This window comes from Electrona antarctica, assembly GCF_951216825.1.
Source record: "Electrona antarctica genome assembly, chromosome: 23".
Lineage (NCBI taxonomy): Eukaryota > Metazoa > Chordata > Actinopteri > Myctophiformes > Myctophidae > Electrona > Electrona antarctica.
In genome coordinates this window covers 13,557,150-13,571,886 of record NC_136804.1, presented here as the reverse complement: position 1 = coordinate 13,571,886, position 14,737 = coordinate 13,557,150, and the positions used below count along the sequence as shown (strand labels likewise).

General features: G+C 45.2%; 1 protein-coding gene across 2 annotated transcripts in view; it reads left to right on the top strand.

The window, feature by feature from the left end:
• Positions 1-14,737, top strand: part of LOC306916239 (exocyst complex component 4-like) — a 52,820-nt gene that overhangs the window by 28,035 nt on the left and 10,048 nt on the right. For both annotated transcript variants that reach the window (XR_013788967.1, XM_079494053.1), the window contains exons 6-8: positions 5,283-5,424; positions 8,269-8,447; positions 9,108-9,267. Coding sequence is in view for 1 of the 2 variants with exons in the window: in XM_079494053.1 (XP_079350179.1) it covers positions 5,283-5,424; positions 8,269-8,447; positions 9,108-9,267 (481 nt within the window). In the remaining variant the exon portion in view is untranslated. The remainder of the gene's footprint in view (positions 1-5,282; positions 5,425-8,268; positions 8,448-9,107; positions 9,268-14,737) is intronic.

The window sequence follows — 14,737 nt, the reverse complement described above, 5'->3', positions numbered from 1 at the left end:
TGTATACGAGCGCCTGGAGAAATGAACCACAGACATGAAACACACAATACAACACAGTCCAATCCTTGGTCCGCTACTCTTCGCCCCTTTACACCTAATCGCTTCGGTAACTCACAACGCAACGGTGTTGTGAGCTTCACAATAGGGATGCTAGGGTCCATGAGGTTAGTGTTTTTGGTCCGATGGAAACATGAGCTTTAGGGATAGCAATGCTGTTGTTTTTTAACCAAGATCTTGATTTTTTTGTTCCGTTTTCTTAAGACATTGTAGCAGCAATGATAAACAACAATAATAAAGACATTAAAAAAGGGAATAATCAAGGAATAGCAGCATCGGTAAGGCCTGAATACTAAGTATTTACGTTTGTCCTTGTGCACTTGAGGCACTCGAACAAATTTAGGCATTTTAAGCAGTTGCTTTTTTCCAAAACAACTTACAAGTGTGAGATCAGAGGAATCGGAGTAGAACATTAATGCTAGCCAGCAAACAACAAAGTAAATCACTAGAGTCACATACGTAGAGTGCAAAAGAAAACAATGCAGTGCTTCAAAGTATAGCTTGCATTTCAGCTAAACACGGAATCCCGCATCTGTCTAAGACAGCATGCTATCAAAGTAGCATGCCTAACATTATTTTGTGGTCAAAAGAAAATTAAAAAAAATAATCAAATGCAAATCTAAAGAACCAAACATGTGGGAGCAATTGACCAGCATATCTGCATATGCCTCTAGCACAGGGGTCCCCAACTGAAATGTGTTAATACAGCATCACAATGATGTTAATCCCTTTACCCATTTATCTGTTGGCTATTCAAAATCAGAACTGTCTGAAGTGAGTGGTGCAACAGCGCCCCCTGTTGGTACCCTAAACGTAGGGACATACATGCATACATACATACATACACCACTCAAAAATCGCAGATGGGGAAACATGTTTATCATTATTATTATGAAATTGGTAGATATGATATGATATGATATAGTACTTTATTGTCAGTTCACACTGAAATTTGTCTTGCGACACAGCAGCCAAGTATGCAGAACACATATACACACATTTGACATAACACAAAGAACAAGACAATTTGCATACATAAAGACATGAAGACAAGAGCAATATCCACCGCTTAGATTATCCTGTGGCTACTACGACTCCTGATTAAGCCTCAAGGTCGACTGGTGGACAAAGGACCTCTTTAGTCTGACCTTATTGTATGCTGGTACACCATATCTCCTTCCTGAAGGTAGCAACCTATATTCTCCATACAACACATGCTTAGTATTAGAGGTGATATTCCTTGCTAACCTTAGGATGCTGTTATCATACGTAACGTGGATGTATAAGGTTTCTGAAGTTGTTGTTCAACAATCTTTGAACAAATGTTCAGTTGTTGCAGCATTTGTGACTTTACGGCTGCAGACAAACATCCATACCAGGTGGTACTACAGTACTGAAGAACACTCATAATAACAGAAGTGAAAAACAAAAGAAGAATCCGTCTACTAGCACCGAAGGATCTTAGACGGCGAAGGAAGTAGATTCAACAGTAGATCAACAAGCTGAAATAGATAGATAGATAGATAGATAGATAGATAGATAGATGCATGCTACCTTGATACGGCTTGTGTTTCCTTACTCACCTCAACGTGCCTTTTACAAGTCATTAGACCACCTTGGGCAATAGAAGTAGAACACTGTGAGTTGCACTCACACCCAAACATGCAGACCCATTTTAATAGAATAAACAATCTGCAGTCTTCATCTCTCCACGTCAAAGACGGTGTGCGTGTGTGTGTGCGTGAGAGTGCGTGTGCGCATGTGTGAGTGTTTGCTTTGTTGATTGGCACACCTTCCACATGCCTGGGCAGTGTTTACCTAAGCCAATGGCCTCGCAGCTTATCAGCGTCCAATTTAGCGCTCCTTTAATAGGAAGACAGACGTGTGTGTGTGTGTGTGTGTGTGTGTGTGTGTGTGTGTGTGTGTGTGTGTGTGTGTGTGTGTGTGTGTGTGTGTGTGTGTGTGTGTGTGTGTGTGTGTGTGTGTGTGTGTGTGTGTGTGTGTGTGTGTGTGCGCGCGCGCGCCATTATGAATATGTGAATACCCACATGACCACACACACTCACATGGACGCGCACCAGAATCACAAGGATCAAGAGGGTTTTTTATACTATACCTGTGCCGTGCTGAAGACAGCAACCAACAGGCAAAAAAACAGCAAATCCACCAAGAAGAATAAAGCTAATCCACAAGCAGAAACATTGTTGCATCCGCTATGCGCCGTGAGCTTATAGATCTGCTGTTTTCGGCACACGACGCCGTCATACGACAAAGTATAAATAGGGCTTTTGCACGGCACATTTTCCCTAGCCTGGCTAATAAGCCAGACTCAAATCACACTGTCGTGTGGTATTTGAGTCTGGAGATGCTGTGTATGGATCTTGTTTCCCGGGGGGCGGGTTCAAACATTTTCTCTTTGACGCAATTGGTCAGAGCTACTGTCAGTTAAAGGTCTCAAGCATTGAACGTCACTGTACCAAAGCCCGCCCATATTGCATACCGTGTCCCGATTGGCCACACCAGTTCTCTGGTGTAGGAAATGGGCGTACAATTGAGCCTCTCCAGACCGTAATCCGCCGGCAGGCAATTTTGTTTTGCCAACGGCTGATTCGGTCTGGCTTATTAGCCAGGCTACATTTTCCCCCCATTTTAATTTCGTCCCGGTTCTGTTTGGCCAAGGGACAGGGTCTGAGTACACAGACATCTACTGTACTGAAACAGTTGTAGGTTATTCTGTTTGGCCAAGGGACAGGGTCTGAGTACACAGACATCTACTGTACTGAAACAGTTCTAGTTTATTCTGTTTGGCCAAGGGACAGGGTCTGAGTACACAGACATCTACTGTACTGAAACAGTTCTAGGTTATTCTGGCACCACTTTGCAACGCTGCTAGAATGCTCGTAAAATGTAAATTATTCTCTTTACTTCCCCCACAGACATAGAGTAGTGTGGATGGAAATACTATAAATGTGGTCCTGGAGCAGATATGATGTTCCCAGACATTAAAATGGAAGTTTTGTGAGGTTCTTTTCTCTATCAAATAATAAAGAGAATGTTCCTTATAGCGCTGATGTAATAATTCCGAGTGGAAGGACCATGGGATTTGTTCAGCCTCAGTTTACTGTGTGTGTGTGTGTGTGTGTGTGTGTGTGTGTGTGTGTGTGTGTGTGTGTGTGTGTGTGTGTGTGTGTGTGTGTGTGTGTGTGTGTGTGTGTGTGTGTGTGTGTGTGTGTGTGTGTGTGTGTGTGTGTGTGTGTGTGTGTGTGTGTGTGCGCGTGCGTGCGTGCGTGCGTGCGTGCGTGCGCGCGCGCGCGCACTAGCGTATGTCTGACCTTCAGAAGGGCAAAGAAGAGTAACTGGGGAACTTGACTGCAGCCAATCGATTGTGGACCCCTGTAACACCCCCCACACACACACGCACACACACACACACCCCGCCTCATTGACCTAATAGACCTACATATGAGTGACAGGGCCAATTTCTCTCCCTTTGCTCTCCGCACTAATTTATAGCCATCGATCTACACTGATTTATACGCAGTCATCACGCTCTCCTGCTCACGTGTTCACACACACAAACACGCACACGTGCACTTGCTGTCTCAGCAGAAGTGACTCATAGAAACGTTGAAATGCGCCAAAAGAGCACAAGACAGTTTCACACTGAACATGTGAACATTGGTGTGTGTGTGTGTGTGTGTGTGTGTGTGTGTGTGTGTGTGTGTGTGTGTGTGTGTGTGTGTGTGTGTGTGTGTGTGTGTGTGTGTGTGTGTGTGTGTGTGTGTGTGTGTGTGTGTGTGTGTGTGTGTGTGTGTGTGTGTGTGTGTGTGTGTGTGTGTGCACGAGAGAGTGAGAGAGCATGCATGGATGATGTTCGGCAGCTCACAGTTGAAGTGCAGGTGAATGCCATTGTCATTTTTAATAATGTCACAGGAAACCGGGTTCAAATCCAGGGTAGAAAAGGAAAGTTACATAGAGCAGCTTTCATATCCATTAGGATCTTGTTGCGACAGTTCATTGATGTATAGCAAAAAGTAAAGAAATTAATATTTCAGTAAGCTTTTTTACATACGCATATGAGCTGAACCTCCCTGATATCTCTGACTACTAGTCTGACATTTTTCAGTGGGTTATTTTTTTTATTTTTTTATCTCATTCCTTTGTCCTATTCTTTTGGATTCTATTTTGAACTCCAAGCAGCAGGACACAAACTTATGCCCATCCATGAAAGTGAGGGGGGGGGGGGGGGGGGGAGACTCACTCCATTCCTGAATGAAATATATTTCATGGTGTGTAAAGTCACAGTGGTAAACCTCTCAGATTACAACTTCAGAAGTATGTGTTGCAAAGAGTCTTGAAGAAGTTTCCAGCACTGCCACAACCATTATATCGGCCTCAAAAGCCGAGTGGATTTGCAGACAGTCGGTGCTTCTGCCCTCCCTGGATGCAGATGTGAGCCGCGGGCGACGGTGCAAAGGAGGAGAGCAGGAATGAACTTGCGTATCTTCGGCAGCAACGATTCACAGCGATCTGAGTAATTAGGCCACCTTTAGTGGCCAAGCCTGAATGGCCAAAGGCCCCTATTGTTTTTCTACTGTTTTTCTTCTTCCGCCACTTTTTGCAGTTCTGGCAGTTCTGTGCTGTCGCTTTCCACGAAATTCACCAATATGGTAGAAGGCCATGGGAAACGGTTAAGAACTGAAGCTCACAGTCATTAGTCAAAGGACACTGACCTTTTGATCTCCCATATTATATTACCGGCATATGTTTATATATATTTATTGGTTTTAACAAAATTAAGGACAATAAACACAGACATTACACAACAAGAACATAATAACAAACAAGAAAAGAAAAGAAAAACAGCTCAGGCACAACACTATTGTAAATAAAAAGATGGAATATACAAAGACATGGCAAGACAATGAACTATAAGTGGCTATTGATAGACTCCCATTCAGGAAATGCATACATACTGTATATATGTATTAAAAAGACAGACAATACAGTCATCATAGGCACCAAATCATTACATTGAGAGTAGACCCATGGATACTCCACTTCGAGGCGGCAACCGCCCCTTTTATCCACTCCTGGGATTTGCTTAGCCTGGTTAACCACTTTTGGGGGCTTTTTTAGTTGTCGGTTGTTGCGACCGTACGTCACAGTTTTACTTTGAAAACCTTACTCCAGTGTTAAGTACCTCTTCCTGTCCGTCCTTGCAGGTGTGTCCCCAGGCCAGGACAGCCAGGTGTCCAGTGAGACAGAGTCCAGCAGAGAGCAGATCCTCCATGCCCTCACTGACCTGTCCAGAGGCTTCCAGGACATCGCTGACCGCTGCCTTCTGGCCCTTCACCTGGAGGTCAGGTAATGATGGACCAAAACGTCTACAGCAGGGTTCATCAACGTGGGTGCCGTGGCACCTTAGGGCAAGTGTTCCCAAAATTGTTCAGGCCACGACCCCAAATAAAACAAAATTTAACTGAGACCCGCCACGCTGACAAGCACTTGGAATTGTGGCAGTACATTTAGTTTGACTCTGTTCCACAGATGGATGTGAAAATAGGCGTTGTGAGCTTGTAGATTTGCTATTATTATTTGTTGCCTCTTTCTTAGGTAATATTTGATGATTGTGATTTTCGAGTGGTGCAGCCACTCCATTGCGTAGCTAACTAGCTATGTGTGTACAGTATGTGTACGTGTCCATGTTCGCGCCTGAGCACGTAAAGCTGAAACACCTCGCCAATACCACTGGATGGAACTGTTGCGCAGCGTCTCACACAGAGGCCAGGGATGAGAGTTTGTACTGTACTGTACTGTACTGTACTGTACTGTACTGTACTGTACTGTACTGTACTGTACTGTACTGCACTGCACTGTACTGTACTGTACTGTACTGTACTGTACTGTGCAGTGCAGTACAGTACAGCACCACTCAGTTCAGACGGGTCTGATTTTTAGAACACAAACCGAAAAAGTTCAAAAAGAAACCACCAATGCTCTAAAGTCTAGCTACCGTAGATCTTCTATTCGTGGCGTGCAACACACCACCGTGTGACGGCATCACAGATGAAGCATTAGATGCAGAGGAAAAACCGCAGCGAGTGTGAATTAAGCCTCAAACACAACACAGCATTATAGTCTCTATAATCTAGATGGTCTCTGTCGGGTGGAAACCTCATACGTCCAAAAGAAACTCTTACTTTTCAGGATTTCAAATACAAAAACTGCAAAAGCAGCAGATCCACAAGCTCAAAACGAGCTCGTGGATCTGCTACTTTTGATGCCTTCGTGAGACGCCGTAGTGCGATGAAGTAGGGCCGTTAATTTACAAAAAGTTTACATATGGGAGCTAAGAGCTTTCTCGCCCGCAACAGTGAGCATTATGTTCCATGTGTGATAATGTTTCACACATCCACTCTTCACACTCTTTTATTGCTCAGGCGAAGTGAGTCAATCCCCCTCAAAGTACAGCCTGCGGCAACAGCACAGCCATAAAGTGGAGTTAGTGAGTTCACCGTCTCCCTACGGTCAAAGCAACAACACTCCTCCTCTCCTCCTCCTCCTGCTCCTCCCCGATGTCACAACCTCTTCTCTTCTTACGCCTCCATCTGTCTGGAGGCCACCTTCCTTACTCTTCTTCTTCCTCCATCTCCTTCCTCTCTCCTTTAACTCATTCAATCCGTGCGTGCGTGCGTGCGTGCGTGTATTTACACACATGTATACAGTACACAAAGTAGCAACATACGTTTTTCAGAAAAGTGCTTCTCAAACATATACAAGCTCACTTCTTAACCTTTTTGATAAATGTTGAATAATTTTTACACAAATCTTCTGTTCTGGTGGTCCCTAGCAGGCACAAAACATTTTCAGGTGGGCGTCGACCGCCAAATTCATATCATGGGTCCCCGGCACGGAAAAGTTTGGGAACTATAGGCTACCAATTTTAGAAGGCAGCACTTTAGAATCAGCCTCGGGTCACTCCCTCCTTCCCTAATCACCCCTCTCTCTCTCTCTCTCTCTCTCTCTCTCTCTCTCTCTCTCTCTCTCTCTCTCTCTCTCCCCCCCCTCCCTCTCCCCCCCTCCCTCCCTCCCTCATGGCTTCATTTAACTGGGTACCACCGCTATCAGGGCTATCAGGGGAAATTTGCCGGATGGGGAGGAGAGGCAATGGAGTGTAGCGTTATAGCCAGACATCAGCCTGGGGGGGGATCTCCAATCATAAACAATATTGCATAAGCTACACACAACACCCTGAAGGGGTAGTGGGAGGGAGGGAGAGGGACAGAGTTCTATTAGTATGTGTGGAAACTAAGACTAGTGACTGGCTTGGTCAAATTAAGACCTAAGGCCCGTTCTAATGCCATCTAAATCAGTAGTTGTCATACTTTTAAAATGGGTCAGAGTGGCTTCGGAGCGAGGACCGCCCTCCGCTCCAAGCTGCTCCGGTCGGGGCCGTGCACCACATGTTTGAACATGCCCGGTCACACACAGACATGTGCTGCGTGTTTGCGGACGCACAGCAAAATACTTATTATAATTGTATTTGCTGCTGAGTGGACAGGTCTGAGTGGAGCACAGAGCAACCGGTGCGCAACTGAAGGGGAGCGGGGGGGAATCGACGTTGAACGAATGAGCGAGCGAGCGAGCCAACCGTCCTCTGGAGCGCGGATCGGCTTTTCCCCCACTCCACGCCACTCACGTACTCTGCTGCACAAGTTACCATTTAATGACTTTTAAATACCTAAAAGAAATTACGAAAAAAAACTAATAAGACGTATACGTCAAAAGTAACCATCAAACACATTTTCACTATGTATCTGTGGAACTGAGTCAAACTAAATGTAATGTTGTAATGTAAATGTCTCAAGTTCCTCAGCTCCTACAATTCCAAGTGCTTGTCAATTCAAATTCAGATTATTATTATTATGAGTAATAATTTAATAATAATGTATTACTCAGATTATTTTGGGGCGTCACGGCTTGAAAGGTTTAGGAAGACTTTGCAATGGTTCTATGTTTTCCACTTACCTAACTCTAACCAATAAACCCTAACCATAACCATTAGGTAAGTGGAGAATTTAGGGATGACCCATGTCATTGTGGTCTAACGTTCCATTGTCTTTTCGTCTTGTGAACCAACCCAGAATTCATTGCTTCCACTACCTGGTCTAACAATCCATTGTCTTCTCGTCTTGTGAACCAACCCAGAGTTCATTGTTTCCACTACCTGATCCCGCTGGCCAAGCAGGGGAACTATGCCATCGTGGCCAACGTGGAGAGCATGGACTACGACCCCCTGGTGGTCAAACTCAACAAGGACATCTCGGCCATCGAGGAGGTGATGGGCGCCGCTCTGCAGCAGCACAAGTTCCAGTACATCTTTGAAGGTCAGTCCAAATGTGTATGTTTTTTTTATTCAGCATAGAGGGAAGGGCTCTTATCACACGTACAGACAAACACACAGGTACACGACTTCAGACCCAACATAAAGAATATGAGATAAACTCATGGAACCCACTTGGAACTTTGGCTCCCTCTCAATTCACCGTAGACATGTTATGAGATACTTTCTGTCAAGTAATTCCTTGCAGGTGATTATTTTTCTAAGTGTTGTAGTATGGAGGCGCTCGTTGGATATCACTCAACGGCCTGTATTGAAATTGCACATAATGCAGCAGGACGTTGCTTTACTGAAAACGAGTGCTTCCAAACTTCAACACTCGCCTGTAAGGAATTTTGCAAGAAAGTAGCTCATAACATGTCTACGGTGGATTTTCATGAAACGCACACTTTGCAGATAGAAAGAGGATAATTCAAGCTTTTCGTACAGCTGCAATGTTGGTGAGTTGGATGTCGTGTAGTACAATCAGAAAGGATTTTTCTGTTTGGATGTATGGGCTGTCAATTTGTAACTTGCGGCTAGTTGCCACTTGCCACCATGCCATTATATTAACTTAATGGCACGATGCCCACGTGTGCATTATGGTCTATGCTATGGGGATGTGGGGGTGATCCAGCATGAACCAATCACGTGTGTGTGTCTCCAGGTCTGGGCCACCTGATCTCCTGCATCCTCATCAACGGAGCTCAGTACTTCAAGAGGATCAGTGAGTCTGGCATCAAGAAGATGTGCCGGAACATCTTCGTCCTTCAGCAGAACCTCACCAACATCACCATGTCCAGAGAGGCCGACCTCGACTTTGCTAGGTAGGCACACACACACACACACCCACCTACAGTTGGGTGCCACCGATATTGTCCCTTATCATTTGACCCATTTAGGCCTGACCTCAAAATTTAAAAAAATCCTTCTAAATCCTCCAGTTGTCTGAAATAAATATTTTCACGATTTTTCAAAAATAGCAGACCTACAAGCTCGTAGCGCGCCACTCGGTGGCGCGCTATGAGCTTGTAGATCTGCTATTTTTCAATAGCTAAATTATAACATAATGTTTAAAACACCAAAAGGGGTTCCCGCCCAAAATGGGTTAACTGTCCTTTTGCGCAGATCACGCAAACCTCAGCAAAAAGAAAAGGACAATATCGATGGCCTCCAACTGTACATACAGTTGCTGCGAGAGTGAGGTCTAGCCAACACCAACTCAGGATTTCTGGATCGCTGCCCTCCACAAATTCCTATCCAACATCAGGTTCTTGAGCTCTGCAGTGTTGTTAGCCAAGCTGTCGCTCCGCAGCACGTCTACATAGGTGGTACGCTTCGTTCCCCTCCTGGCTTTGCCCTGGGTTGGCTCCCATAGAGTCAATTTACTTGCCTCAAGTTCTGGGTGCCTGGCGCAGTGCCCTGCCAGCCTCATCCTTCTCTCTCTGACTTTGTCCGTGATAGAGGTCCACATTTCTGATGCGGTCTGTCCATGTGACACCTAGTGCCATTCGTAGCATTCTTGTGTAGACTCCATCCAGGGCTCTTTCCTGTTGTACTGTGAGGGTCCATGTCTCGGCCCCATACAGCAGTACCACCACCTACATACAATACACACACACACGGCCCGCATGGACACCATCTGTCAGAGGAGAGTTGTTCTGGCTGAGGACACACTGTGTGTGTGAGTGTGTGTGTGTGAGTGTGTGTGTGTCTGTGTGTGTGCTCTCAGGGTCAGTTGAGGATGACAGTAGAATGAAAGAGAGAGTGCTGATTGGTGGAATCACTATCAGTTATCCTCTTGACAAGTGAGAGGGAATGTGAATACGTGAAAGAGACAGACAGACAGAGAGAGGGCAATGGGAAGCCATGCTGCAAATACTTTTTGAGATAAAAGGAAAGGAAAGAAAGGGGTGGTGTAAAGTGGACTTAAAAGATACAGCAAGGGAGAGAGATGAGACAGAGAGTGTGTGTGTGTGTGTGTGTGTGTGTGTGTGTGTGTGTGTGTGTGTGTGTGTGTGTGTGTGTGTGTGTGTGTGTGTGTGTGTGTGTGTGTGTGTGTGTGTGTGTGTGTGTGTGTGTGTGTGTGTGTGTGTGTGTGTGTGTGTGTGCATATTTTCCCTTCTCAATATTCATTATGGAGAAATTGTAGTGGAAGCCTATCTCACTCTAGTGTAGTCTAGTCCACCTCTCTCTCTCTCTCTCTCTTTCTTTCTCTATCTCTCTCTCTCTCTCTCTCTCTCTCTCTCTCTCTCTCTCTCAACTCAAACTTTATTTATAAAGCACATTTTACGTCGACCAAAGTGCTGTACGAGGTCGGAATAAAGAAACAAGACCGACAAAGACAAAGAAAACACATTAAGACAAGAAGACAAAGAGAGGCATAACAAATATTGCGAACCTAATCTCTCTCTCTCTCTGATTATGAGCTATGCACAGTGTGTAGGTGTTGCATCATTCAAACATTCATGGTTTTGCACATCGACTGACCTCGCATTTCATGCACACACACGCACGCACGCGCACACACTCAGGCGCTCCGGTGGCACAATCAGCATGTTGTAATGTCCATATTCATGATTTTAACATGCATATTCATTACTATAATGTGCATATTCATGTGTGAGACCCAGCCACTAAGTTTACCACGCTTCAGAGTTTTCCACAAAAATTCCACTGGTGTTGTATGTATGATGGTTAACAATTTAAAGGTAGAGTAAATGATTTTCTTGTGGAAAATATTAAGGTTATATATATATTTTTTGATTTAGACTTAGTTGTGTGATGCGGTCGTGCACACCCGTGCATGTGCGTGTGTTTGATGCACATGCCAGTGTGTTTGAGACAAAGCCAAAAATCCAGACAAGGGCACAGTAATAACCATCGATCCCACTTAAAACTGAGGAGAGAAGCCCTGGTGTCCAGCACTGCAGTTCTCTGAACACACACACACACACACACACACACACACACACACACACACACACACAATCTTCACACCAACCATGTGGAAACAGTGGCACCTAGTGGGTGAATCTGTGAACTGTCCATTTCTATAGAAACTGCTGAACACCATCGGAACAATGTTAATTATTGTACAGTGGTTTAGATACGTGTGTGTGCGTGCGTGCGCACATGTGTGTCTGACTGACCTCGACCCCAAGAACTGGTCAGGAACCGATCCCCCTGTGTGATAAGTAAAACTGCCACACACACACACACACACACACACCATCTGCTCAGAGACAGTGTAAGAGCCAGGTCTCATCATGTGCCACTGCAATGTCTTATCAACGTCACTGTGTGCGCTGTGTCTGTGTGTGTGTGTGTCTGACTGTGTGTGTGTGTGTGTGTGTGTGTGTGTGTGCGCGTGTCGCATGTGCATCTGTGTTAGTACAGATTGAGTCCAGTGTGGATCTCTCTCTCTGTAAAGACCTGCCGTCTGTCTGATGTACCATTGTGTTGAAAACATCAACATAATCTTCCAACAGACAATCCCAGCCTGTGGGCCTCAAGGGAATTTCAATGCAGGAGTCTGTCCCTGTTACAATGTGCTAGATCCCTGGAAGATGGACTGCTGCAGGTGGAGCGCAACACCTACCATCAGCTCCCAGCACTTACAACAACACCTACCATCAGCTCCCAGCACTTACAACAACACCCACCATCAGCTCCCAGTACTTACAACAACACCTGCCATCAGCTCCCAGTACTTACAACAACACCTACCATCAGCTCCCAGTACTTACAACAACACCTACCATCAGCTCCCAGCACTTACAACAACACCTACCATCAGCTCCCAGCACTTACAACAACACCCACCATCAGCTCCCAGTACTTACAACAACACCTACCATCAGCTCTCACTACTTACAACAACACCTACCATCAGCTCCCACTACTTACAACAACACCCACCATCAGCTCCCAGTACTTACAACAACACCTACCATCAGCTCCCAGCACTTACAACAACACCTACCATCAGCTCCCACTACTTACAACAACACCTACCATCAGCTCCCAGCACTTACAACAACACCCACCATCAGCTCCCAGTACTTACAACAACACCTACCATCAGCTCCCACTACTTACAACAACACATGCCATCAGCTCCCAGTACTTACAACACTTACCATCAGCTCCCAGTACTTACAACACCTACCATCAGCTCCCAGTACTTGCAACACCTGCCATCAGCTCCCAGTACTTACAACAACACCTGCCATCACCTCCCATTACTTACACAACACCTACTATCAGCTTCCAGTACTTACAACACCTACCATCAGCTCCCAATACTTACAACAACACCTACCATCAGCTCCCAGTACTTACAACAACACCTACCACCAGCTCCCAGTACTTACAACAACACCTACCATCAGCTCCCAGTACTTACAACACCTACCATCAGCTCCCAGTACTTACAACAACACCTACCATCAGCTCCCAGTACTTACAACAACACCTACCACCTACCATCAGCTCTCTGATAAATCTGCCCTAGCCTAGACCATGCAGATTTATGCAAAGGTAAATGTTTAATTTAGACATATGCTACGTTCATTGTTTACCTGGTATACAGAGTACCGTCATTATGTTGATAGTACAATAGTTTAGACCGATGCTGTTAGTTTCTTGGTGTTCCTGTGATCCTATAGGTTACTGAGGGATGTTGAACACAGCAGCTCATGGAAACAGTTATCTCAACGGTGCGTGCGTGCGTGCGTGCGTGCGTGCGTGCGTGCGTGCGTGAGTGCGTGCGTGCGTGCGCGTGCGTGCGTGCGTGCGTGTGAGAGATACTGCAGATGCTTAACGATTCAGCACACACAGGTTGACTAAAGCCCAGCATTACCATTCTGTTGGAACAAGCACTTTTTTACTGCAGAACACCAGAGAGGATGATGAGAGGACGCACACACACGCACACACAGACATGTGTGTGTGTGTGTGTGTGCGTGTGCACATGTTTACAGCATCCTTAAACAGAATGGTTTATATTTATGTGTGTGCGCGTGCGTGTATGAGAGAGAAAGAGAGAGAAAGAGAGTGTCTGTGTGAGAGCGTGCATATCTGGTACATGTTTCTTAGGGGTACAACAACCTTTGTAAAGATTGTTTTTGTCTTCAGTGCTTATGTGCACTTTATAGTTCTTCTGTGCTCTGTGTGTTTGCGTGCGTGCGTGCGTGCGTGCGCGAGAGTCATAAGCCAGTTTTATACAGAGATCCTGCAATGGTGGCATAAAGTAGAGCCATCATTAATGCCGGCTTTGCTTTATTTTAAATTGTCGTACAGAGAACCAAACAAAGCCACCTCTGTCACATGCTTTTACATGACATGGCGTTTCAGAATCACAGGCGTCAGCATTTCATGTGACAGTATCGCGTCGGACAGCCGTGGTCCGTAGATTCTACACATTTACAACTTATCGTCTATAAGCATTTATTACACTGAATACTGACCCCAAATGGACTGCAGGACATGGCAGACCGCAGTCACATAAACTCAGTTGACTGTCTCTCTGTCTCTGTTGCTACTGTATGTAATCTCACCCGTGGGATCGTGGATGGTGGAAACATCAACCTGTTTGTACGTCGATGTCTGTCGGGCATCTCGTATCTGAACATTCCATCGTGCATCTTCGCTGCCACTCAAATGTGGGACGACGCACGTTTCGTTATATTTTGGGCAATTTTATTCGGCTTTTGAGAACCACCAATTTATGTGATATGTGAAGTTCATCAGCAGTTGAAAGGAGTAGTTCACCCATTATTATTTTTTAAACAATGACACTGGGTGGAAAAAATGGTTACAAAAATTGTGGGTTTAAAGAAAATACAGACAGACAGACAGACAGACAGAGGATAATGAAATCAGAAAGAACAGAAGAGAGGGATTGAGTAGGACAGAAGGAGGAGGTTGAGAAGGGAGAGGCGAAGAGATCGTGAGAGAGGAACCTCTGCATCCCCCGTTGTTACCGCAGCAACCATCCACTGTTTACGCCTGATGGAGGGAATCATCTGGAGAGACTTAATGCAGAGTGACTTACAGTAAGCAATGTAAACACGAGGTACATCAAAAGCATATAAATAGTAATATAATAGGATCATCATATAATAGGTAATAGGTCTAAACATTCTAATCTCCATACATTGAAACTATACAGACTACAGGATGCCAGGTCAACAACTGGACCTGGCACTGTGTCTACATGACATGCTCTCTAAATTGCATGTTAACCTTTGCATAAGACTGCATGATCGTCAAGGCTCCTCCTCTCCTCTCCTC